This window comes from Eutrigla gurnardus, assembly GCF_963514095.1.
Source record: "Eutrigla gurnardus genome assembly, chromosome: 2".
In the NCBI taxonomy this organism is placed as follows: Eukaryota; Metazoa; Chordata; class Actinopteri; order Perciformes; family Triglidae; genus Eutrigla; species Eutrigla gurnardus.
The window spans coordinates 6635981-6663256 of NC_139916.1; the positions used below are offsets into that span (position 1 = coordinate 6635981).

General features: G+C 43.0%; 2 protein-coding genes across 5 annotated transcripts; one reads left to right on the forward strand and one right to left on the reverse strand.

The window, feature by feature from the left end:
• Positions 1-194: 194 nt before the first annotated feature.
• On the reverse strand, positions 195-14616 carry camk1a (calcium/calmodulin-dependent protein kinase Ia). Its single transcript, XM_084040337.1, has 12 exons — positions 14439-14616; positions 12755-12873; positions 6393-6524; positions 5546-5620; positions 4903-5041; positions 4690-4816; positions 4312-4387; positions 4108-4220; positions 3951-4029; positions 3259-3346; positions 2934-3105; positions 195-2755 (listed from the first exon to the last, which is right to left on the reverse strand). The coding sequence occupies exons 2-12, from the start codon at positions 12838-12840 to the stop codon at positions 2652-2654; spliced, it is 1191 nt and encodes a 396-aa protein (XP_083896463.1). The 5' UTR covers positions 12841-12873; positions 14439-14616; the 3' UTR covers positions 195-2651.
• A 1077-nt stretch (positions 14617-15693) lies between these two features.
• Positions 15694-27120, forward strand: pbrm1l (polybromo 1, like). 4 transcript variants are annotated; one of them, XM_084020980.1, is made up of 30 exons: positions 15694-15797; positions 16120-16298; positions 16405-16502; positions 16659-16806; positions 16924-17073; positions 17333-17449; positions 17531-17599; positions 17690-17788; positions 17878-17963; positions 18103-18194; positions 18270-18486; positions 18659-18800; positions 18970-19055; positions 19206-19485; positions 19608-19713; positions 19999-20638; positions 20954-21174; positions 21278-21469; positions 21770-21927; positions 22030-22272; positions 23154-23299; positions 23402-23559; positions 23838-24021; positions 24110-24314; positions 24435-24633; positions 24713-24868; positions 25657-25812; positions 26166-26224; positions 26320-26524; positions 26686-27120. In XM_084020980.1, exons 2-30 carry the CDS (start codon positions 16155-16157, stop codon positions 26847-26849), a joined length of 4920 nt encoding a protein of 1639 aa, XP_083877106.1. In that variant the 5' UTR covers positions 15694-15797; positions 16120-16154; the 3' UTR covers positions 26850-27120. The 4 variants fall into 4 exon arrangements, with proteins under 4 accessions (XP_083877106.1, XP_083877108.1, XP_083877107.1 ...); XM_084020982.1 differs by having other exon boundaries at positions 25657-25779; XM_084020981.1 differs by having other exon boundaries at positions 21281-21469.
• Positions 27121-27276: the final 156 nt, after the last annotated feature.

A 27276-nucleotide genomic window follows, 5' to 3' on the forward strand; every position in this document is an offset into this window, starting at 1 on the left:
GGGGCATCATAACCCATTCTGTATGATCAAGGGGCCTATTAAATCAGAATTATCCTTCTTTTGTGTACTTTATGTTTATGTCACTTGTTTCATTTAATACGTAAGACAAAAACACACGATTGGGGCCCCAAGCAGCCGCTTAGTGGCTATAATAAACAATATAAATGGTTATAATATAAGGACAGAACACACAGTGCATAGACAAGGAAGTTTTATTTCATTTCCTGCAATCAAATCTCTGTGGGTACAAATCATTGAATTTTCTTACATCTTGTTCATTAACCCATGATGCATTGCATCCATACATGTGTAGCTCAAAACAGCTTTTACAAAAAAGGATATACAATATATACTTATATTTATGTATATATATATATATATAATATACATGTTTCTTTATGCATTTAGATGTGTTTGTAATGGGTAAAATAAGCTTCTTTTTAAAAAAAAAAACACAGCCAAGTGGAAACAAATCCCAATATAAGTTATCAACCAACAAATAATAGCCAGGTTATCAAAGTCATCAACAATGGCTATCTTACAGTTAACGTGAAGCCCTTCAGACACAGTTTGCATATTTTCCACAATTGCAGTCCTGTAAGTCCAGAGTGATTGCCTCCTTTTATTGTACGATGGACCTGTACGCGTCAATGAGGTCGAGGGAACCGGTTTTTATGTGGGCAACAAAAGATGTCGTGGATTGGTTGACTATCTCTGCAAACTAACTAGTAACACGGCATCGTGTCATCGCGGCTTAAATTAACCAGATATGGGATGACTCATATCAGGATTCAAAGGATTTTCGGGGAGAATATTTTTTGGACGTTAAATATCGATCATCTGAGTCGTGCATTTATAAGATAATATATGTTAATCTAGAGTTAAAACATCCCGACTTCACTGTATGGCTTTGTAATTGATTACCCAGGAGGACACATGTAGAGCTAGCACACTGAAGGCTGCTCCTATGGCAGACAGGTGTGTGTGTGTGTATATATATATATATATATTGATCATGTTGTGTAGGATATTTTTTGTGCCTGGGTATCAGAGAGGAGCAAATACTACATAAGCAACTGCAAGAAAACCGATTTGAAAATAAAAATAAAATAAAAAAACCCAGTTGTAATTAAACATAGAGTTGAAATGTCACTCAGGTAGAGACTTGAACGTCACAGTCGATGCAAATGATAAGTCCACTGTGCTGTGTTGTACGTCGTCAACAACATTACTTCTGGTGTTACTCACTTCACATTATATAGCTCAAAATTACAGTATTACATCATTATTTTTTTTCAATACAACAGAGTAATAATAATCATGTGTGTTTATACTAATTGATTATCATTCATGTAAACATATTTAACCAGGTCATGCAAACAGTAGACCAAAACTTCTTCCACTAGAGGTGCACAGCACAGAGCAGGCAGAGCGCCCAGACTGAGATCCCGCCGACTCGGCGTCAGAGGCCGACAGCTGGCCGATATTTAGAAGCTTGTCGGGAGCAGATCAGGGATTATGAGCACGATATGAATATGATTGTTTTCTTTCTCGCGTGCTGTGGATTCTCAACACGATCGCACCTACGAAATAACTGTCCAATTTCTGTGATCTACAGACCTACGGGGATCTCAGTTTGAGCCTCTGATAACAGAACAGTCATAAAATAAAACAAAAAAAAACAACTAAAAAACGTCTCCTTTTATTGGATACATTTTGATGTTTTCCCACACAGAAGCATGCAGACACTCCGGGTCAGAGACGCTCTTCACAAACCCAGTCTGAGCCCGAATATAGAGTCTATAACCTTCAGAACCCCCCCTCCCCCCTCCATATAAAAAAAAGAAGAAAAATCAGCCTCCACTTTCCAGTCTGAGCCAGAATATAGAGCCGTAACACTCAGAATCCTCCTCCGCTTTAAACAAACGTACTTAGAAAAGGACAGAAACACTGAATATGAGGAGAGCAAATAGAAGAAGTGGGCGGGTGGCGTCGGCAGTGAGGTCATGCCTTGAGATTTAAACCTATTCAACTAAACGGCTACTTGGTCAGGGAGGCTTGAGGAGTACAAAGACATGCAGGAGTAGCTTTCAGTATTACCCTCTAGAAAGTGTCCCCCTTCTCTTTGTGCCCCGTTTAGTCAGATCTTGTTTTTTTTTTTTTTGGACAAAGCTGCCAGTAATATAGAGTGCATGAGCCAGATGGTTGTCGACGGTAATTGTGATTAGAGGTAGATGTGACAGATCGTGTTGGAACTAATATAATGGTGAAGACTGCATTTGGGTCGCCTTTGATTAAGACTCCGGAGGCTTGGACCTTCCTGAAGCTAGCATCCACAACACACTGTTAAACGAGGCCTGTCTGCTGCAGCTGCACAGTCCGGTTGCTAATCATGCAGACCCTTTCTGCTCGGTGCAAACAAACAAAAAAAAAACCTTTAACTTGTGTCTGGATCCAGGATGTGTGTTTGTTTTTGTGGAGACAATGACTAACAGTATGTTTCAACACGCTGTGACCTGCTCGCTGTGGATGGCGGCCTGATGACTACTCTGCATTCCTGGCCAGACTGGGGCGGGCGGATGGGCGGGCGGGCGGGTCGAGCTCTGGGCGCTCCAGGGATACAAGGTCACCGTGACAACGGGAGGTTGTGCTCAAACGCGGCTGGCTGGCCTGCAGCAGTAGGTGCAGCTTCTCAGGCTGTCCCGGTCTGTGCTGCCCTCGGTGCTCCCGCGACGGCCGTCCTCGTAGTGGGACACTGGAGATCAGAGCAAAACAAAGGGCAACTCTGGTATTATTCAACAAGGGTCATGTTCTAATACTCCCGGCTATTATTATTATTATTATATGGGTTGTAATAACTACATATGTGGCGTGATCCTCGTAGGTCAAGCGACATCTGAAACAGACTTATTCACTGTGAGCTGACAACTTACAGCTCTCCTCCTCCCCGTTCCCCAAATCGTCCTCCTCCTCCTCCTCTTCTTCCTCGGGGAGCAGATGTCCGTGGCAGGGACTGGTGGGAGTAATCTGACTAGGTCCCTCCAGACTTGTGCCCAGCTGCAATTTCCTCATGTGGCGCACCACCGCCGTGGCATTAAACGCTTGCTACATGGGGGGGGGGGGAGAGAGAGAGAGAGGAGGTCTGTATCTGACAGCTTCTGAGGGAGAAAACACAGCGAAGGCGTACAAAATCTGCTCCCGCCAGCCTGAAAACTGCTCTTTCAGCAGACTGCTCCGTGATGCAGCCAAGGCACTGACCTTCCATTTACTTTTGGCAAAGTTTTTCTTGATTTGAGCGCTGACGGATTCGTGGATATTCTTGTCCAGAGCCGTGTCTCCACAGATCCTAGAGAGTCAACAAGAATTAGAGAGTTCACAGGCAGCCGAGGCACCAGGACTTCTTCATCAGATTATTTGTCGATTAGTAGATTGATGGAAACCAATCTATTATTTTGATAAATGCTTCATTATTCCAGTGTGAAAGCTTTTTCACATCAAGGGCTCCTAAACTAAATGGAATTAGACTGCAGACCCTCATTTGATCAGATTTATTTTCCCCAGCATCCAAATCTAATTTCTGCTTTTAAGAGATACGTCTATTAATTGAGAAAATAATCAACACAATCAATAATAATAATAATTGTTAGCTGCAGCCCTCCTGTTGATTCATTATTGAATGAATTGATTCATTTATTATATAATCAAGTTTTCCATTTATTCAGTAAAAATGTCAGAAAACATGGCCAATATCATTTTCAAGAGCCCAAATCTCAAAAAGTGTTAATCTACAATGTAGAATGTGTGATAAATATGTTCAAGGATTAATTTTTTATAAAAATTATTCTCAGTTCAATTCATATAATTTCCTTAGATATAGATTTCTGCATTTTACACTGGCATATTGAAAGTGAAGGGTATATTTTGTTGCCATATAAAGAAGACGTTCTCACCATGGATGCTGGAGGGCCTGCTCACACGTGTATCTCTTCAACGGTTCCTTTTCCATCAGGTGACAGATGAAGTCTTTGGCTGAAACAAAAAATCGAGGTTCGTGGTGTTAAAGTCCCATTTGTTCCTTTTCACTGTGGGTTTCCTCATCAGTCGTACCTGAATCCGAGATGTCGTCCCAGTACGGAGAGTCAAACTCGTACTCGGCCTTCAGAATCTGCTCAAACAACTTGGCGTCGTTTTCATCGTAAAACGGCGGATAGCCACATAACCTGAGGGAGCCATATTGGATTCAATACTAGAAAACAAGCATGTTATATACATATATACATATATACTCATAATGAATAAGATCTGGCTTACAGAATATAAGAAATGACTCCTATGGACCAGCAGTCCACTGCTTTGCTGTACGGCTTCTGAGCGAGCACCTCGGGAGCTGTACACACACACACACACACACACACACACACAGCAGACATTCAGTAAAAAGCGGGATATATATATACGACACAGAGCAGCAGTGGGGGTGAATTTGAGTAATCTTGACCTCTCTGTAATACCAGAGAGGTCTGGTAGAGAGCACTTGTGAAACACTTGCAATTGACTCAGTAGTGGATGAAAGAGCCTCTCACAAACGCAATGAATAAAGAGGGGATATCAGCCGAAAACAGCAAGTGAGCTCGCATGAAAGAGAGAAGGGGGAGGGAGTCTGGCTGACCGGCAGAATAAATGCCTTACCCACATATCCGGGAGTACCGCAGGCTGTGGACATGACACTACCTGCTCCCTCGATCTTCGACAGGCCAAAGTCACTGATCATGATTTTGGAGTCTTCGTCCATACTGTAATACAGCAGATTCTCTGGCTGCAAAGACAAGGAGAGGGATGGAAGAGGAGGAAACGAGGGTCGACGACGAGCCCAGATTGAGCCGCTCCGTTTCTGTGGTATACCTTCAGGTCTCTGTGGACGATCCCCATATCGTGGAGATATTTGACCGCATCCAAGATCTGGTGGATGAGCTGGCTGGCGTCTCTCTCCGTGTAGAAGCCTTTCTCCACAATCCTGTCAAACAACTCACCTCCAGATACCCTGGAAGAGATGGAGCTTTGCTTTTGGTTTCAGGCTGTAAGACTCATGTAGGCAGTCCAATATTTTAAACCACCGACCATTGTTTTAGTCCGAGTTACAAAAATAATCATGTTGACGTTAGAAAATATATATTAAATAATACACAATATATGATATTTTCTGCAGGTATAAATAAAAATAATAGCTATGCTTTAGAATATTTGAATTGATGAATATATATGATGCACACGAGAAAAGGAAAGATATCTGAGGGAAAACTGCATGTTAACTGAATGTTAATGCAATAAAATGACATGTGTCTCACTCCACCATTTAAAAAAAAAATAATGTTTGCCTGAAAAAACAGTGTCAAAACTCTAAATATTCAAAGATAAAATCAGCGAATAGTCCTGACTCCTGAACCAGACATTTTTGCTTCATAATGTGACAAATCAAAATCTTAGTACAGTAAAGCTAAACGTACTGCATCTGTTGTATATGAGATAAAGAGGAAGAAGAACTCACAGCTGCATGACCAGATATAGGTGGGATGTACTTTCAAAGATGTCCTCCAACGTGACGATGTTGGCGTGCTTGATTCTGAGGACGATGAATGGGATTGTAAGAACGTGTGATGTGATTGAGCCCCGTCGCTACCATGCTTTAAGTCGGTCGCCAGATGGCGTTCTTGCTGCATAATTCACACCCAGAGCAGTCTTCTACCTTCACACAGTTAATCGCAATCAAAACCCTTCTCCTACAATACTGACCTCTTGCTGAGAACTACAATGACCAGTGAGACACAGCTGCTAACAGCTGGAGCAGTTAAGCTATGCTCAGATACATGATCTTTTATTTTATCGTCATGAGCCAGCCAACAGAAAGTCGAGCATCTCGACACCAGCAGCTGAGATGTGACTTTTCAGCTCGACTCTCCTCACATCTCTCGCTCTCCCTCTTCATTTAACGGCGAGCAATCGTCCAAACTCAACGACTCCCATGCTGCCATATCTCCCTCCATCTCTCATACCCTGCCCCCCCCCCCCCCATCATCTCCACTTCCCCACCCTCTACGTCTCTTCCCCTTTCTTCAACGCACTGCTGCGGGGAACTCCACACCATCTCCGCCTCTGTGTGCTGTTGCCCTGGCAACAGGGACACTAAAAATAGGTCTATCTTCTTTACTCCTGACATTTCCGGTGCACAATCCCACTGTTTCCACTGACACCGTGCATTTAGTCACCCGTTCAATTGACCCCCCTCGCAAATGTATTCCTCGTCCGTACGTGCCTTGCGAGGAGGGGCCGCGCTGACTAATTCCCGCCACTGGACACAAAGCGCCGGGCTGACGCATCGCACCGGGTGACCTCACCTGTGTAGCACGGCGATCTCATTTTCAATGTTGTTTTCTTTGCCTTCCAACGCTTTCTTCGGGATGCACTTGATGGCCACCAGCCTCTGGGTCCTCTTCTCCTCCGCTAGAACCACCTCTGAGAAAGCTCCCCTGAAACAACACAGGCAGTAGAAACACACACACACACACACACACACACACACATGTGCACACGTTAGAGGAATAAAAGAGGAATGTGCTTGCGGTGAAATGAGAGAAAAATAAGACTAAATGAGAGAGGGGGATTCTTTTTTCTTCGGCTACAGGCCACGATGGATTGAACATGTTACACAAAATGCGGTACTAACGAGTAATTTTTCATCGTTTTATAATTCCTGATATCTTTTCAGTTCAAACGAACAAAGACCAGTTCGATTTTTCTTCAGTGGCCTCCTGAAAACTCAACTAACCCCAAGCTTTTAAAAACGGATCTCCAAATATCGGCCATCTTTGTGTGCGTGTGTGTGTGTGTGTTTGTGTGTGTGTGTGTGTGTGTGTGTGTGTGTGTGTGTGTGTGTGTGCGTGTGTGTGTGTGGTGTTTGGATGAATAATTCAAAACGCTGACATTAGTGACAGTTTTCTGGGGTTGAAGCAACAGCTGCATAGTCATTTATATGACTTGTTTAAAAAGAAACTATTTTGAATCCATTCAATAATAGATACGCTAAATGTAGTGTGGCCGTTCCTGAGAGAGACCAGACTGCATTATGGATTGTGGTGATGGTGAGGGAGGCAGAATAGTGTGTGTATTTACAAAGTCTCCCCACTGGAGCGTGGGAGGGGAGCTCAGGAGGAGGCCCCCGAAACGCAGAAACATTGTCAGCGACCGCAGGGATCCCTTACATGTTTGAAACGGCACCATCACGCAACACGCAGCAGGAGTTCACGTCCATGTTTGAGCAAATGTCCCCTCCTTCTTTCCCGTCCGTCACGCTGTGCAGCACGCGAGGACCTCCCAGTCTTAAACTTAAATAAAAGGATGCAGACTTCACATGCGATGTGTTGTGTTTATTCTGCTTTTAACGGTTAATTATATAGCAGGAGAGCCATTGTGCATCCCCGACCGTCTCCCAGTACACCTCCTCCCACCATGGTGTCATAATAAATGCCCAGAGTGGATCTGTCGTAATCCGTTGGATGGCTTTGTGCCGTGGCCATCTTGTGCCCAACAAAGCGGCACAGCAGAAACGCTCGCACAGGGAAGCTGATTCTCACACACACACACACACACACACACACACACACACACACACACACACACACACACACACACACACATCTCCGGTTTCAGGTCCTTAAAATAATCTCATAATGTCATAAAAGCTCATAAAGCTCCGATTCTCATCGACCCATAAAAGCATTTTAATGTGTTTAAGTCTGCAGCGTTTTACAGCGGTAGTTTCAAGAGTGTCAAACCTCTATTATCCATGTGTAATAATCTATTTAGTGTTATTGGCTGTTTAAAATAGAAGGGCCAAGGCAGGAAGACGGGTGTGAGTGACACCAGAATTTATAAAACTCTTTCTGGCCATGCGTGGAGAAAAGGCTTTGGTTTTTTAATTTGATTTTCTTGAGAGAAATGTGTGTCGTGGTGTCAAAGAACCCGAGGTGGGGTCTTCAAATGTCTTATAACAGTTCAAAATATTCAGTTCACAATAATAGAAAACGTTAAAAAGCAGAAAAATCTCACTCTTGAGGAGTTGGAACCAGAGGCTGTCTGCTCTCTTTTGTTTTAAACTGAGATAAAAATGATTATTCCATCATAAAGATAGCTGCCAAAGAATTTAGTCGATACATTATTTAATTAATTGACTAATTGTTTAAATGTAGCTAGTTAGCTTCCAAGGAAACATGGGCAGGTGAGCTCCAATAGCTCAAAATTCAGCTAATCAGAATATTATTACTTATGTAAAATACCTTTCAACAGACAACAAAGTAATGTCCTTTTGCTTAGAGAAATAGGAACCAAAGACATAGCAGTACAGCAGCAATCTGTTATGCTAACAATTGTCAGAACTTTATCCGATTACGAATGTTAACTTGATGTTATCCTGTATGTGATTTGATCCATGTTTTATCTGTGCTGCTGCTGAAAAGAGAGGGGGGGGGGGGGGGGGGGAGAAGAGGCTTGCTCTACTGTTGCTGTGAGACACATTGTAATTACTGTAAGCATCCAGTTGCTAATTTCTACTTGCAGATGGAGCAGGGGTGGACTCTCAGGGGGTCGGGAGGAGGAACTGCAGAGAAGTGAGAAAGCTACTTTAGCTGCAAACGGCTAATGTGTACGTCTAAACACGAGAGGCAGGAGGGACGCCATTACTGACCAGATTTATAGAGTTTCATTTAAAACACACTTTTTCCCAATCAGCCGTCAGCAAGAGACCGCTGAAATATCAGCACGTCATTTTATCCCCTTTATGACAATAAATGCTGCCATCTTGCCGAGCACATAAAAAAAATTACTCAACAAATATGTATAAATCAGTTTCATGTGAGTCACTGGCTTTAAGACTCATCGGCTGTTCTTGTACAAAAGTCAACACTTATTTTTAGACATTTTTAGAGATGGACTAAACAATATAGATAGATAGATAGATAGATAGATAGATAGATAGATAGATAGATAGATAGATAGATAGATAGATAGATAGATAGATAGATAGATAGATAGATAGATAGATAGATAGATAGATGGATGGATGGATGGATGTTGGATAGATAGATAGATAGATAGATAGATAGATAGATAGATAGATAGATAGATAGATAGATAGATAGATAGATAGACGGACGGAGGGACAGACAGACGGACAGACGGACGGATGGATGGATGGATGGATGATAGATGGACGGATGGACAGACGGACGGACGGATGGATGGACAGATGGATGATAGATGGACAGACGGACGGAGAATGACGGATGGATGGACAGACAGACGGATGGACGGAGAGATGGATGATAGACGGACGGACAGACGGATGGATGGACAGACAGACGGATGGACAGACAGATGGACGGACAGATGGATGATAGACGGACGGACGGACGGACAGACGGATGGATGGATGGATGGATGATAGATGGACGGATGGACAGACGGACGGACGGATGGATGGACAGATGGATGATAGATGGACAGACGGACGGAGAATGACGGATGGATGGACAGACAGACGGATGGACGGAGAGATGGATGATAGACGGACGGACGGACGGATGGATGGACAGACAGACGGATGGACAGACAGATGGACGGACAGATGGATGATAGACGGACGGACGGACGGACGGACAGACGGATGGATGATAGATGGACGGACAGACAGACAGACAGACAGACGAGAATCATGCATCACTGATGGCGTCTGCCCCGAAGCCGTCAGCACAACATGAACATCACAGCATGGCTCTCTGTATGACACACACATTTACACGCCACACAAACACACAAACACACACACAAACACACACACTAACACACACTAACACACACAAACACAGGTTGCTGAAGAGGCTTTAATCCCAGCTGTCCATACTGAAAATATTGATTCACACATTCTCATACTTGCTGTCAGCGTCGCTCATTTTCACAAGTGTGTTCTTATTGCCCTCTTCCTTGCGTTAAAGGCTTCACCTGACAAGACAGCGTGATGTGATGAAATCCCATTTGCACTCCAAATGACGGATGCTCGCTGCAACGTCAAGTGTTGTTCATATAACGGTCTTGCTTCGCGCTAAAGATACACTATGAACCGGGGCAGAGTCAGGCCCTTTGGACCTGGAGCAGACCGCTCCGAGCCTCCATCGATCTCACCTGATGCAAGCTCTCCCTTCAAGTCCAACATGCCAGCAAGTCCCGAAAAAGCTTTCTCTTTTTTAGCTTAATCCATACTGTGTGTGCGTTTGTCAATGCGTGTGTGTGTGTGTGTGTGTGTTTAGAGAGAGAGAGTGGGAGTGGATGAGTACGGACATGCAGTAAAATCTCATTCCAAACAATCTCCAGACTCATTGTTACAAAAGGTCTTTGTAATTCACATCAACAAAGCTTCCACTATTAAGTCCAACGTTCTCCATCCACTCTACCAAAGTCACGCGTAGGTCAAACCTCTTAACTCCTCCGCTCCTCTAAACAACCTGTGTGAGTCTTCTACAGCAGTGTTTACGTGATGCTGTGTGTCTGGGTGTAGTCGGTGGGATCTGAGCCCATCACGTTCTCAGTGTTTGGATCAGAACTTCTCTCTTTGTTTGGTGTTTTAACCTGTTTTTACGGCTGTGTTACGGTCTGATGTTAGGTTAGTAACTGGCCCCACGCGCTTCATTTTCTGTCCACCAAGCTTTTAGCTCGTGGGGGAAATCTCTGTCCATAGGACTCTAATATTCATGTTAAATGACAAAAAGTTTTAGTAAGAATAACCAAAAAATTAAAAAAACACATGTGCAAACAAAGGCTGCAGAGTGTGGTTTCAATCTGTTAACCGTCCCTTGAGGACGGCTTGTCCTGAAGTCGACTCCAAACAGAGGCAGAACTCTCCGGATTAGCTGGATCTGAATATTATATTTCAACATAAATCAATTAACTTCACGCATTGAATTCCTGGATAAAGCTCCTCTTTAATCTCCTCTCCGAGCATAAGGAGCTTTCCGTCAACACATTAATTCTGCCCTCTGCCAGGTCCAGCTAAAGAATATCACTCCCGGTTTTTTTTTATATGCAATATCGGAACATGCTATCCTGGCAATCCACTCTTACAATCCTTGTTATATAAGCCTTAATATGCATGCTTCAAATTACAATCACTGTTGTACGTTTCTGCGAGTGGAACGGAAAGAGAAGCCCTCGGCGTTTACCGGCCGTCGTGACTTCTCAGACAAACAGCCTGCGAGTCAAAGTGAATCTCATACAGCACGCGTGCTCGGAGACGGAGACGGATGGCGTCTCATTTGATGTCCTCCTACAGCCTCTTCATCTACCCACTGCTGTTTCACTTTTTTTGGATGTGAACCAGAGTTGCGCTAGTCATTAAAATGGGATTCTGGGGAAGCAGGTGCGATTCGGAGAAGACAGAAAAACACTCCATATGGCACACTCGTCGTCACAGGTGGACGTGCGCTGGGTCACTTTTACTTATGGGAGGGGGTGGGCGGGTTCGGGGGGGGGGGGACCATCTGGGCTCAGTCCTGTCCCCCTGGAGAGTGCACTCACAGGTCTGTGTAAATCCAGCCCTCACCATTACAAGGCCACTTTTTAACTGCTGGTCGGAGAATCATTTTGCACTTGATTACAAAACGAGGGTGTAAGAAATGAAAATGTTGTTGTAAATGTGATCTTTTTTGGATTCCAGACTATGAGCAACAAGAAATTCCCACCAGGCAACACCACACACACACACACACACACACACACACACACAGGTGAGTTGAAGCATGAATACTCTTGATCCCTTTGGAAATTAAGATAAATACACAACGTGTGTTTGCCTCACAGGCAACAGCCTTACTTTCAGTGCACTTTCACTCTCCTAACAACAAGAAAACCAAGCCAGAGCTCACATGAGAGCCAGGCTGCCTCAATATCATGTCCCCTCCGTATTATACACATTACTCCGGATTGGCTGAGATCAGTGATTGCTGCTATACAGTGTAGCTTATTTGTGTCGTATTAAATATAAAGCCATCAGCGTGAATATGTTTCAGTTACATAAAGCAGTTTCCATTTTTAAATGTACAAATAGTGACGTAACATCCAAGGCAGGAAGAATATCTAAACTGACAATGATGCCCGGTGACAGACTTGCTTATGAGACAGCACACAGGCCTGCACTTGCATATTTGCAGGTGCAAATACATGCAATTGCAGTTCTAGTCGTTTTAAAGCCATGATCAACCCACAGTCCTGGCTGATGACCAACTTGGATGTATATAAGCTGCAGTTATGTTATATTTCATTAAAGTGAGAATTGAATTTATCATATACTCTGCTGTTTGCTGCATTCGACCAGTCAATCCATAAAAACGTAACTTTAATCCATTTTTAAATGGTTTTGCACGCTAAGAAGAATCAGAGCAGGGGAAAAAACGCCTGTTTGAATACTTTTGGACATGTGGGAAACCAATGAGTCAGCATCCAACAGTGGCCAAGAACAAGACAAGTCGAAAGTCAAAACAGGCAGAAGTGACAGACACATCCAAAAATGTCCCCCCTCCTTTTTGATCCCTTCAGCTTCTCCAGCTCTGTGAATGGTGTAAGCACTCTGTTAGTTACAGTGTAACTGACACAAGCTGAGGTGTTGCAGTCACACTCGCCCTGACAACAGCACTAAACTAGCAGTGCAACTTACGTTCCCAGCACGTCTTTGAAGTCGTAATGTTCTTTGATGTCTGAAGTCTTCTTTTTCCACCCGTTTCCATCCTCTCCAAGAGGCATCCTACAATGCTGATGGGGTTCGCCACACTACAGCTACGGGGCAAAAGAAACAAAAACAAAACAATGAATGGACTCAGAGCACAAGTTATTGACCCACTGCATGTGTAATCGGAGCTAAGGCAAAGCAAGGCAAGGCAACTTTATTTGTATAGCACATTTCATACACAAGGCAGTCTCGAAGTGCTTCACATCATAAAAATGTCATACAATAAAGTGAAAAAAATAGAAGGATTAAAAGAAAATAAAGGCAAGATTAAAAAGCATAGAAAAACCCTCAATAAAACCAGCCGATAATAAAATAAAGTTTAAAATGTAATAATAATAAAATAAAATAAAAATAAATCATTAAAAACAAGAATATCAAGGAAAAGAAAATACAATAAGAAGTTCACAGATAGTATTGATTATTGAAAGGCGGCGGCAAACAGATGAGTCTAAATCTCTTATCAGGAGGATTGTGCAGATTCAAGATAACGATTAACTGATTGGAATTTTAAAGAAAAATAACTACAACAAAAAAGGGCAACATGTTTTTGTAAAATGTTTAACCAATTAAATTGTCTCTTTTGGAACCCTCATTCCGTCACACAATAATAAAAGATATGACCCACAATCAATGAGCACTCTTGCACTGTATAATGTACTTAATTAGGATGCAAGATATATTCCGCTCCGGTATCAGTTCAATACGTCCATTACAATTTGATTGTTACATCAAACCTTCAGCCATAAAAAAAACATTAGATTTTCCTGATGAAGTGCTCTGATTGTTGCAGCAAGTTTGATAGGATTCAATGACAAGTAGTTTCTTCTGCCTACAGTCTCTTATATTTTAAGAAACAGAATAAATCAGAGGAAACGTTTCAAAATGTAATGAGAAATAACAGAAAACAAAAAAACATTCAGATGAAATGAATAGATCAAGACAAAAATAAGCTTGATGAGAGGATATTATCTTGGGGACATGGATATGACTGCCTCCTCCCAACCACAACTCAGCCTTGCTGACAACCAACAATAAATAGCAACAAATAAGAGATAGTAGGGCAAACAGTGCAGCAGAGAGCAAGCAAGGGACCATAAAAAACGCATGGTCAGTATGGGCAGATACCAGCTGGGGGACCTGTGCTATATTTAACATCTGGAGCTTTCAACAATTAGGTTTCCCCAAAGGAAAAAAATAATAATCTACAAATACAAGAGGTGGAATGGAAACTACATTCCAGTGCGAATCATCCGATAACGCGCTGCGTTCAGGGCTGCAGGGCGTGAATGGCAAGCAAGGAGGTTGAATGGGAACCGAAATCTTTCGCCGGTGCGATACGTGTGCAATACTGACAATGAGTCCGATTTTCGTTGGTGGTGATCAGGGAAGGGGAAAAAAAGGCAGTGTGGGTGTGCGGAGCGTAGCCCGCCGCAGCGCTCAAGGGTACGGCAGTCAAAGGAAAGCTGCATCTTTGGTGTTAAATCGGGAGGCTGCAGACATGCGACATGGAGGCGCGCACAAAAACACAAACGCGTTCTAAGTTTTATTTAGAGAGGGGGGGAAAAATGCACGGTTGATGATGCGTTTAGAAAAAAAGGAGAAGAAGACGTACCTTAATTGCGATCCGTGGCTTTGATGTGGTCTCCTTCCCTCTGGGAGCGATGTGGTTGCTGTGCTCGTGCGCAGCGCTCGCTCCGCTCAGACTTTCTCCTCCTGACGTCAAGAGAAGCAGACGTCTGTGGACGTAGTGCAGCATAAAATCACCCACTGTTCTCTTAAGCGCGCAATCTGCGATCCACCTTCTGATGGTCGAGTTCTGTGTGGACAGTTTTCCTCTCGTTCCGACGGCAGCAGCAGCAGGAGAGTATGCGGGGAATGCAGGCGATTTGAGAGGCTTTGCAAAACAGGCATAACCGCCTATCATAAATACCGCCTTAAGATAAATACCGCCTTATGATAAAGTACAAGCCAAGCGGCCTGTGTAAAAAAAAAGCAAGTAGATTCATACTGAAAATGGAATAAAAGAGGAGTATAGTGTGTTTTAAATCAATAGACCTAATGTACACTTGTAATTAAAATTCTGCCACTAATCTTGAGGAAACGCCCTGCTTCACACTCACCCTTCCCAAATACCACATGGACTTTGGCTGTCCCAGGTCAAAGGGCCCACCATATGAGAAGTTTAACAATCGGTTCAAAGAGAAAAATGTTTTATTGCTGAGATATTTGTGAAGCAACGCAAGGTGTTCCCGATAGTTTGCCTACATTTTTAAATGATTGTCCACGAAACAATAACTTTATTATAACCTCTATGTAACCTGCATGCATGCTGGTAACGTAGCTGATCATTCGTTTTGGACAACGGTCAAAGCTTTAAAAAAAATCCTCCCATTTGCAGAAATAAAAAATATCATTATCTGAAAGTGAAGCACAACAGCTATACTCTGGCGTCATTTGCACACACTGACCCAGATGGGTTTTTGTTAAAAATGTAAAAACGTTTTTTTAACAAGTATTAACTCCCCCAGCTTCAGACTTCTAACTATAAACCTGTACAATCAAATATGTTTTTGAACATGTCAAGCTGCAACAGTGAATAGACGATATTACTTTCATTAATTTGACATGTCCTCGTTAAAAACTCTATTAAAGACTTATTTTACACATTGTATTTGTATTATTTTATATTATATTGTAGACCATACTAAGATGTAAAACATGTACCTCTTTCTCTTGTTTGTTGTGTATATAGTTGTATTGCATCTCTACTGTATGTGATTGGGACTATTGGGTGCATTACCACTCCTACTCTGAAGGGGGCAGCACTGTTCCGTGTGGCGCTTTCCTTCCGCAAACGCAAAAACAACCTCGACTTCCGGGCAGCAGAAGTTTTCAAACAACGGTAGCTAGCTAGCTAGCCGTTACACATTATTTTGCTCAGGGAACTACAGCAAATTTAGCTAAGTTTTGGGTAAGCGTTGCAATAGGAAAATCAATTATTTGTTTATTTTCCCCAGTTTGCTTGTGTTTTCTGATAACTTAAGAATATTTAGCGTGGCTTAGTTGTTGGGAACGCGGCAAGAAAGAAAGGATAACATGCTAACAGCCGCTCGTCCCTTTGCTTTGTTTCATACATCCAAGCGGTGCTAACGCTAACAACCGGTTGAGTTCGCTCTTGTTTTGGTTTTGCCGTGCTGTGAATAGCGAGATGAGCAACCAGAGTTCATATTCATTTGAATCAATCGCGTATCAATCGGAACGAATTCCACATTAACGCCTTTTTTGTTTTGTAGCTAGCGGGCTAGCCTGTCGTTAAACCAGCCAAACGATGTCAGCGACCTCCAAGAGGAGGAGAGCCACTTCGCCCTCGAGCAGCGTCAGCGGAGGGGGTGACCTCGACGATGCATCCTCCTCCACACCTGGAAGTGGCAGAAAAAGGAGAAGAGTCTCCAATGTTCCTCCCGTAGATACGGTAAGTGTGCATTTCATTCATACTACTATCGCTGCTACTATTTGACATCATGTGGCGTCTTCTCTTAAACTTCTCAGTGAGCCGTTTGATTACTTGTTCCCTCCAGATTGCTGTATGTCATGAGCTCTTCAATGCTGTCAGGGACTACAAGGATGACCAAGGGAGGCAACTTTGTGAAGTGTTCCTAAGAGTACCAAAGAGAAGGTAACCCGCTCAAGATACGACTTGCCATCATGTTATCATGTAAATCAACCATCGTACACTGTTCATGTAATATAGAGATTTGACAGTCTGACTGGTGGGTGGGTCCCAGACATACGGAGATTACAGTGAAGCCTGATTGCTCTTGTTCTTTTTCAGGAATCAGCCCGATTATTATGAAGCGGTGTCCCAACCAATTGATATGACAAAAATTCAGTATAAACTGAAGTCAGAAGATTATAATGAGGTGGAGCAGCTTACTGCAGATTTCCAGCTCATGTTCAACAATGCCAAATCCTTCTACAAGGTAGGGAGAAAATTAGTACTGTAATTTGTCACTGTAATATTGTGTAATAATAGGGCAATTATTCTGTTACGCCATATTTTCAAAACTCTATATTCCTTTTCATATTCAACAACCCAGAGTGACACGGAGGAGTATCAAGCTGCACGCAAGCTGTGGGAGGTATATCTGCAATCAAGGAATGAGTTTGTGCAACCCGGGGAAGGAGATGAGGAGGACGAAGATGGTGATGATATAATGGATAACCCAGGAATGTCAACTGAAGATGAGGTCTGTTCTTTTCCTCTTTATGTGTATTGTTGAGTTGCTTTACCTGCTTCTACTGTCACTTATAAGCTTACCTATAAGTGTGTAAAATCATTAAAAATGAAACGCTTTCAATGTTTTTTAAATGTTGGAGGTGTGTTTGTTATACGAGTTCATGTGTTTCATGGAATTTTGTGTTTGTAATGAGAAGATTAATGTGTTTCCTGTATTTTTGTGTTTGTTGTAAGTATAAATGACTAACTTATGCATATTTATATTTTAGACATCAACTGGCAATTTGAAGGAAGTGTTTGAACAACTCTTGGAGGCTATAGTGTCGCACGCCGATCCCTCAGGGCGTCTGGTCAGTGAACTGTTCCAGAAATTGCCTTCCAAAGTGGTAAGTCGTTGAGTCTTGAGATAAATGGTCACCCTGAAATAGTTAATTCTTGAGATTTACAGTTCCGTGTGTCTTTCCTAGCATTACCCAGACTACTATGCCATTATAAAGGAGCCGATAGATCTGAGAGCGATCGCTCAAAGAATACAGGTAGTTACTGAATGCTTTGTTGTCGAATATCACAGACCTCAGAATTTCATGTTTTATTACAGCCATAACTAATTTATATGATTTGCATAGATTGGATTCTATAAAAGTGTCAATGCAATGGCCAAGGATGTTGACCTCATGACTAAAAATGCCAAAACCTACAATGAACCAGGATCTCAGGTTTTTAAGGTAAACTATTTTCTTGATTTAAAAAAAAAAAATTTTTTATAGGATAAACATCCCAAATATTAACAACTGTTTGCTTTTGTATTGTATAGGATGCTAACACCATAAAGAAAGTCTTCATCCAGCGGAAGACTGAACTTGAACACGCTGAACCCACTAAATCTAGTCTTCGCATCAGGTATTAAATGACAATTGCTTCGTTTTTAGTGCATTATTTTTGTCTTAAATACCAATCAGCTAATTATTACATAATGGAAAACTTATTTTTTTAAAGACCTACATGGTGAATGTCTTGTCTCTTTACTGTTACTATTAAGAAACCGCAGGTCTGGCCAGGGGGATCGACTTTCTGGCGTAAGCGTAGCTCTCCACTATGGCTCAGAGAGCGAGGACGACCCTGTACTTTCTGGTGAGTGTCTGGAGATGACAGAAAAATCCATATTGTGTTTGTGTTGAAAATATAATAGTACCCCCATGTTTGCAGGCTCTGTCTGCTACGATGAGGTAGAGTCGGAGGCTGAGAGTCAGAGTTCTAGCATGGAGATGACCAACCCGATATTCCAGCTTTATGAAGCTGTGAGAGGGGCGAGGAACAACCAGGGTCAGGTCTTCTCTGAACCTTTCCAGCACCTTCCCTCTCGCAGGGAATATCCCGACTACTACCAGCAGATCAAGCAACCCATCGCTCTGCAGCAGATCCGGTGAGGAATGATGACTCAGTAGATATCATGTCAAGAGGCAGAATGACAGATTGTTAAAAATGTATTGATGGGTTTTATTTGTTGACATTTTTTAATTGGACCTCGTGGTGCAATTAAAAAATGTGGTACCATTTACCAGTACGTCGTTGGTAACCGTTTGCTCATTTTTAAGGGCAAAGATGAAAAACTGCGAGTATGAAAATGTGGAGCAGATGGAGACTGACCTCACTCTGATGTTTGAAAATGCAAAGCGCTACAACATGCATAACTCAAGCATCTACAAACGGGCCTTTAGGCTTCAGCAGATCTTGCAGGTACGATTTTTTTTTGTTGTTTTTAATTTAGTTATGCTGGAAGATGTCTTCACTCTTGTTAGGTTAAAAATTTGAATAAATTAGCCACAAATTGACACAAAGAAGCACGTTGCAGAAATAGCCCAGTGAGTGTAATTGTTCATTGAGATCCATGTGTCTGTTGGTAAAGGCGAAAAAGAGAGAGCTTCAGAGGAGAGATGATGAGGATGGAGACAGCATACTGTCATCTGATGCAGGGAGCATCAAGAAGAAAAGGTATGCTGGTTTTTCCCTCTCCCTTCAGATTTGTTTCCATTGCCAATTCTTTCTAAAATGAAGAATATGAAGTTTGCTTGCCAACAACAAATCAAAATACAGCAATCATTATGCCCTTTTTTAATCTGTTTGACTTTTATTCTTTTTAAGCCACAAGAAAAATGTCAAAAAGAACCGAATGAAAGCCTTGTACGCTGCTGTGACTGACGCTAAGGAGGCAGGCACCAATCGCCGTCTTTGTGATCTGTTTATGGTCAAACCATCCAAGAAGGACTACCCTGACTACTATAAAGTCATCCTTGAACCGATGGACCTGAAGACCATTGAGCACAGCGTCCGCAGCGAACGCTACACGACAGAGGAAACTCTGATGGATGAAATGAAGTTGATGTTCCGGAACGCCCGGCATTACAACGAGGAGGGATCTCAGGTAGACGGTGCATACTGTGTCAAATATGCAGTGCTAATCTTTGATACTTTTCCAAAAAAGTCTTGGCATGAGCTATATTTTTCTCACACTACCAATTTTTTGGGGGGGTGTTGGTTAACTAGGTGTACAACGATGCTGATATTCTGGAGAAGATTCTCAAGGACAAGCGTAAGGAGTTGGGAGCTCTGCCTGAAGAAGAAGATGTGGGGTCGCCAAAACTGAAACTAAGTAGGTTTGATCATATCAGTGTTTGCATGTTTTAGTAGATTTATGAAAAATAAGATACAATTGACATTTTTCTAAAATATGCCACAGAATCACCTCATTTTCTAATCTAAGAAGCAGCCATAGGATTTTAGTCATTTTTATTATGATATAAAAATGAACTTGAAACAACTCTACCTCACACTTGGTAGCAGAGGTCTGTACGTGTTTGAGTGCCCTTGTGTTGCTCTTTCTTGGCTTTCATTTTGGTTTTATTCCGTCTAATCTTAAGTGTATTTTGTTGTGTAGGAAAGACTGGTGTTTCTCCAAAGAAGTCCAAATACCTCACCCCTCTCCAGCAGAGGTTAAACGAGCTCTACGATGCAGTGCGAAACTTCACCGACCGCCGAGGTCGGCGCCTAAGCACAATCTTCCTTCGCCTGCCATCTCGTTCCGAGTTGCCCGACTACTATGCTACCATCAAGAGACCCATCGATATGGAGCGTCTTCGAAGCCACATGGCGGGTGGCCGTTTCCAAGACGTTGAATCCCTGGTGGAGGACTTTGTGCTCATGTTCAACAATGCCTGTATTTACAATGAGCCGGAGTCCCTGATCTATCGGGATGCTCTCGTGCTGCACCGGGTGCTGCTGGAGACGCGCAAGCAGCAGGAGGGTGGGGAGGACTCCGGACCTCCTAATGTGGGACATCTGGTGCGAGAGTTGGTCAGGAACCTGTTCGTCTCCGTGCTGGGCCACCAGGATGAAGAGGGCAGATGCTACAGCGACTCGCTGGCTGAGATCCCTCCTGTGGATCCAGCCGCCCCTGAGAAACCACCACTTAACTTTGATATCATCAGGATCAACGTGGACCGCGGACGCTACAGGAGACTGGACGTCTTCCAGGAACACATGTTTGAAGTGCTGGAGAAGGCAAGGAGGCTAAACAGGTATGTCAACTTTTTATAAAGGCAGTACAAGTGTTTGCTCTCTTCAGTCTAGGGACAAAAAAAACAATCAGATAGTTTATCTTGCATTGAAATGTAAATAGAAAAGGGTTATCACGTTATTAGCTTATTTACCTTTTACACTTTTAATTATGAACAAGTGTCTAATATGTTGTAAACTGTTCAGGATTTGACAATAATTTAATTCTTGCAGACTTGCATACTTCCTACAGCTAAAACAACGTAATATTTTATATCAAACAGGTGATATAGTGTCCAAAAGTGTTTACAAAATGCACCCTTTTTTTGCATTTGCAGGACTGACTCCGAGATATTTGAGGATGCAGTGGAACTACAACAGTTTTTCATTAAGATCAGGGATGAGCTATGCAAGAATGGAGAGATTCTGTTGTCGGCTTCACTCAACTACACGTCCAAACACCTGCACAGTGACGTGGAGCAGGAAAAGAGGGAGAAAATTCCCAAAGAGATTGAGGAGGATAAGCTCAAGAAGGAGGAAGAGGAGGAGGAAAACAAAGGTGTGTGTGTGTGTGAACACGTGTTGAATAATAAATATGTACGAAGAATGCGTTACAACATTCCTGTGGTATTGATTTGTAATCATGGATTTCTCACCTAAAGCAGGCGAGAAAGCAGAGGACTCAGCGGGAGAGGCATGGCAGTCAGACTCTGAGTCAGAGCGCGTGTACAGTCAGGAGTGCAGCTATGAGAACTGCACCTACTCTGTTGGGGATTTTGTCTATGTGGAGCCATCGGAGGCAAAACTTAAGCCACACATCGTCTGTATTGAACGCCTGTGGGAGGATGAAGCAGGTAAGAAAAAAGTCATTATCAATTGGCCACAATTCATACATTAGTATGCACATGGTATCATACATTTGATAAGGGGTATCAGTAATATACAGAAATGTCGCTTCAAGCAACGGTTCTGTGGTGTTGGCATTTCAAATCTGATGCATATGTTGCACCACACAAGTATCAGTTGTCCCCCGTTATTTATTGCTGTGTTTGGGCTTGAACCATAAACTGCCTTTTTAGATGTTTGTTTGAATTAAAGCTGAGATTTTTGCCCATTTCAGTTTTCTTGTATTGATTGATTGCTTCTCTGTGAAGGTGGGAAGTGGCTCTATGGCTGCTGGTTCTACAGGCCAAGTGAAACCTTCCACCTGGCAACACGCAAGTTTCTGGAAAAGGAGGTCTTCAAGAGCGACTACTATAACAAAGTGTCTTTCAGTAAAGTTCTGGGGAAATGCATGGTGCTGTTTGTCAAGGTCAGACCCTCCGCAGAAACTTAATCGCATATGGAAAATGATTTGTTTCAACACAAGTATCTGTTCACCAAATCGTGTTTGTTTTTTTTCTGGTATGTGTAGGATTATTTCAAAATGCAGCCTGAGGGCTACGGACCCGAGGATGTCTACATCTGCGAATCCCGCTACGCTGCCAGGAACAAGTCCTTCAAGAAGATCAAGATTTGGGCCATGCCTGTGAGCTCCGTGAAACTGGTCCCTCGGGAGGTGCCGTTGCCCGTTGTCCGTGTTGCCTCCATGTTTGCCAAGCCCGACAACGACAAACTGTCAATTTTATACGCGGGCAGTGGTGGTTTTATTGACAAGGTGAGATGTCACATTTCTAGTGGATATTTTGTTATATATTTTGGGATTTTTAAAATGTATTTTAGACCTTAAGACATGCAGAGTGTTTCTTTATCTTCTTGACAAGAGGAATTTGCTCTACATAAGGCTTTATAGCTGCTTATGACCCTGTGTGAGCCCTTTTTAATTTAACTTTTATGGAAACTGGGTCATTATAGAAGCAAAGACTTCATTCAAACAGCATTTTAAAACATTCCACATGCACACCAGCGTTTTAGAAACAATCTGTGTCCATGTGAAAATACACATCACATGGCCATTCAGGTACACTGGATATGTGCATACCAGTGTAAACAGGAAGCAGATTCGTCTGCTCTGCGGTTGGTTGCTTAGTTACAGCAAATGCAGCTTGTACTTTCCATAATAACAGGTCTTGTTTGATAATCAAGATCTTCCTCGTATCTTTCCAAATAGCACTCAAACAAATTCACTCGTGGTTTATTTTTTAAACACAACCGTTGTGCCTTTAAAACCCATCTATAAGTGTTAATGTAGCCAAAGACAAATTATAGGTGCAGATGCCAAACTGCAGTATTGAGCTACAGTATTGGCCCAGCCCCAAAAGGCCTGCAGGATCAAAACACTTACACTCCAGTCAGCTTCAGTGTTAAGGATGAGGCTGCAGTTCAGGTCTAATGAAAATGAAAATACAGTAGTATATCCTTGCCAAGCAAGAGCACTGTTAGCCAGCTGACTCACTGACTCGTGAACTCATGTCTTGAACTCGCAGGCATGTCTTGACAACAGCATTGTAGCAGAGTAGTAATTGGCTCCGAGTATAAAAGTTTGCTTGTATAAAGAAACAACCTGCGTCGTCTGTGTGTCGATGTTTATTTGTTTAGGAGAAGGAGGATGTCCCCACGGAGATGAGCGGCGCCGAGCCCGGCTGTCAGCACTATGAACAGCTCCACTACAACAACATGTGGTTTAAAGTGGGAGACTGTGTCACCATCCAGTCACATGGTCTGTCAAAGCCCCGGATTGCCAGGTGGGTGAACGTATATTGTCCCTCCCTAGTGTTAGAAGGCCTATCTTGTGAGTTATTATTGAGTTATTAACTATTGATAACATGATCTCCATTGTGCTGCAGGATAGAGAAGCTGTGGGTGCAGAATGGAACTACTTTCTTCTTTGGGCCCATCTTCATTCATCCTGAGGAAACGGAGCACGAACCTACGAAGATGTTCTACAAGAGAGAAGTGTTCCTGAGCCATCTGGAGGAGACCCTGCCCATTACCTGTGTCATAGGTACGCCTTTGATAACTAGTGCTCACACATTATAGTTAATGCACTTAATGAAGAGTTCAACATTGTGGGGGGGAAATGCTAAGATAACCAGCAGTCGGTTAAATAAGAGCATTGACTCACTTGTACAGTTACAGTAACTCTCCAACAGAAAATGTCAAAATACTATTAACCTGCCTTTTGCTTTAAATTGACATCATGCCTACATTTTCTTTCCATGTTTATGTTTTGCTTTGTGCCAATGTTATCAATAAATAATATCCTAACCGTCTGCCCTCCAGGCAAATGTGTGGTGTCCTCCTTTAAGGACTACCTGACATGCAGACCTACTGAGGTCTCAGAAGACGATGTCATGCTGTGTGAGAGCCGCTACATTGACACAGAGAAGCAGATGAAAAAGTTCAAGGGTCTGAAACGTTTCTCATACTCTGCCAAAGTCGTGGAGGAAGAGATCTACTATTTCAGGTTGGTCTGTCGAGCCGAGCGCCGTTTCTTATTCAAGGCGGTTTCTCGCCCGGTTTGAATTTGTGTTTTTCTCTCGCGCTGGTAATAGGAAAGTGATAGTGCCGCAGAAGGAAGCATCACCCTTTTTGGACAAGAAGATCAATGAGCTTGAGCTTAAACTGGTAGATATCGAGGATGCAGATGATGATATGGAAGATATGGACGACGATGAGGAAGCTCCACAGACGCCATCTATGCCTCAGATGCAAACCCCTGTTGCAAGCGATATAGACACCATGTCATACACTCCTCAGGTACCCACACACCTCCAACAACCTTAACCCAAGGAGTGCAAATCTTATGTCCAAAGACTTCAAACCTGTGGTACTAATAATGAAATCAAGACAACCTCTTATCTTTGTTTTTCCACAAAGTCCACTCCTAAAGTGAAGGGCCTGTCTAAGAAGGAAGGGGCCAAGAGGAAGATCAACATGAGTGGCTATATCTTGTTCAGCAGTGAAATGCGATCAATCATCAAAGCTCGACATCCGGACTTCTCCTTCGGGGAGCTGAGTCGACTCGTGGGAACCGAGTGGAGGAACCTGGAGGCTGGAAAAAAGGCAGAGTATGAAGGTGAGAAGAAGCAGTTTGTGGGTGTGAAAGTTCTCCGATGTGAGCTCAAGTCATGACAGGAGTTATTTGTTTGTTTCAGAACGCGCAGCCAAAATTGTGGATCAACAAGATCGTGACAGACCACCGCAGAAGCAAGCGTCCCCTCGAGCAGGTACCCCGTTAGGGGCACTGATGGGGGTGGTTCCTTCGCCTAGCACTATGGGAATGATAAACCAGAACATGACACCTGTGTCAGGTAACCCCTCTCAGAGGCAGCACGAATGTTTGACTACAAGGCAGCAGGGAAATGAGGCCGGACTGTTAAACACCGTAATGAATTACCTTTTCTGACCGTTTGAAACACATTTATCTCAAAACTACATTCATAAACCAGCAGTATTCTTCTTTTACTGCTGTTTCACGTTGTGTTTTTATTATCACTACCTGAAAGTGCATGACATACTGCATGATTTTTTATTTTTTATTTAAAATTTTCATTTAACTTTCATTCTTGTTTCGCCTTCTAACATTCCGGGACTCGTTTGTATCGTCTGCCCCTTTCACACACTGAACCTTTAACATCATTAGGTCCGCTTATTCGGGTCAGCAGCAGGTTTGGTGATCCACATACTGGCCTCTAATACAGCACAAGTCAGGGTCGAGTCTCATGTGACACTGCAGCACAGCTGGACAACAATGGAGAGATGCATTGTATGTATATCATAGAAGGTCATTATAAGAGTCGACCCAGGTGATTTATTTGAAGAAAATTCTAACATCTTGCAAACTTAATACAGGGATATCGTGTAAAAGCTTGCAAGATGTAACTAGAACTCTGTTCCCACTGGAGTTGTAGTCACACATTAGTCAATATCTAGCCAGTCCTGAGTAATCACAGAAAATGTCCAGAGCATTTGTTGTGGCTTCAGGTGCATGTGTGAAAGGGGCCACAGTGTGTAGTAATAGTGCATGTTATTATAGAGTCAGCTGCATGACACTTATGCATGGATATGTTGTTGTCCTCTCCTTGCCCTGTCTCCCAAGGCATGATGGGAGCTTACGGCCCACCTTACATGCAGAGCCCCCATGAGGGCTTGTTGAGTGTGGCCCCAATGCTACCTCACCAAGCAGGGGGGGGCCTCCTGCCTCATCACCATCTCCAGCAAGGTATACCTGGGTACCCTGGCATGCCTCATCAGGGTAAGGGCCCAGTCACACCTGCTCAGTCACATTCAGGCGTGTCTCTCCTGCCGGAGGGGTTCACCTGGTCCACAGGCTGCCCTGCCTGATCGACTCACTGAGCAGTCAAAGCTCTCTGGTCTCCAACAACGCCTCTCTTTGTGCTCACATGTAAAATATACAGGAATCACTTACACATTTGCAGATATCATGCATGTGAAAGCAAACCAAGCTACTAACATTCAACTGATGTTCAAAAACCTAACATTTTCACAAGCCATTGTAAAGCATTGCTGAAGGTCTTAACATATCGCAAACTAGCATGAGTTACAACAATTACTATATACACAGAAACTAATACTGTCATTTCACAGGTATGATGGGTCCTGGTATGAATGGTATGCCAGGAAGTCCTGCACAAGGAAACTTTCAGGTGAGCGCCAGGCCAGGAAATATATAGCACGTTATTTTCAGTCATCCACATATTGTCCACATGCTAAATAGTATATTGTCGTTGTTTGATTTTAGCCTGGGATGTTCGGTGCAGGACCACACGCTCCTCCACCATATCCAGGACAGGGCCCGCCATCACACCTGCAGCCCACCACCCCCATGTTTGTGGCTCCACCACCAAAGACCCAGAGAGTGCTCCACTCAGAGGCCTACCTGAAGTACATTGAGGGTTTGAATTCGGAGTCTGCGACCGTCAGCAAGTGGGACCAAACGCTCAAAGGTGTGTGTGTGTGTGTTTCTCATGATTGTCCCCACATAAATGACCTTACTACCTTTTAACGTTTGGTTATAAATGCTATATTCACCATATTAGAGGCTGCTTTTTTTGCCAAGACGTGTGTGGATGTAAAAATGTTTGCTGTTACTGTGTTTCCATCACAGCTCAAAGGCGTGATGCTTACCTGACCAAAGAGCAGGAGAGCCGGCTGCCGGCACACTGGCTGAAGAGCAAAGGAGCTCACACCACTATGGCAGATGCACTGTGGCGCCTGCGTGACCTGATGCTGAGAGACTCTCTGAACATGTGTCAGGGATACAACTTGTAACCTGGAGGGCTAACCACTATAACCAGCTCACCCACTGCTCTTTTCCTCAAGACATGGCGTTTAGGAAGGATCATAGACCATAGAAGCAATATTTTATAGTGAATCATGATCACTTTTATATTTATTAGCTAAAATAATGAGCTTGATAGTTATTTGTGTGTGCATTTTAATTTTTCTTCCTTTGTTTACATCATTGGATTAATTGTGCTGCAGCTTTTGTTTTTTGGGGTTCACGGATGCTACCAAAATAAAATTCAGAATACCCCGATAATACTGTTTGTGTTTGTATTTTTTAATTGTCTTATTGATGGACAAGCGTTACTTTGTGCTGCTTCTTTTTTTCTTTTTTTTTTGCTGGCCCAGGTGCACTTGTGAAATTCGTGATGCCTCTCCAGTAAACCCTGCATTATTTTGGAAGTACTTCCTC

What these genes read in the sequence shown, in the direction of transcription:
- camk1a (XM_084040337.1), bottom strand. Translation starts at nt 12,840, where the DNA reads ATGCCTCTTGGAGAGGATGGAAACGGGTGGAAAAAGAAGACTTCAGAC. An exon ending in CTATATCTGGTCATGCAGCT is followed by an intron (nt 5,042 to 5,545) that starts GTGAGTTCTTCT and finishes CATCTCTTCCAG; the next exon opens with GGTATCTGGAGGTGAGTTGT. An exon ending in TCGTCCACAGAGACCTGAAG is followed by an intron (nt 4,817 to 4,902) that starts GTATACCACAGA and finishes TTGTCTTTGCAG; the next exon opens with CCAGAGAATCTGCTGTATTA.
- pbrm1l (XM_084020980.1), top strand. Translation starts at nt 16,155, where the DNA reads ATGTCAGCGACCTCCAAGAGGAGGAGAGCCACTTCGCCCTCGAGCAGC. An exon ending in GGCTTCAGCAGATCTTGCAG is followed by an intron (nt 18,801 to 18,969) that starts GTACGATTTTTT and finishes CTGTTGGTAAAG; the next exon opens with GCGAAAAAGAGAGAGCTTCA. An exon ending in CCTGTGGGAGGATGAAGCAG is followed by an intron (nt 21,470 to 21,769) that starts GTAAGAAAAAAG and finishes TTCTCTGTGAAG; the next exon opens with GTGGGAAGTGGCTCTATGGC.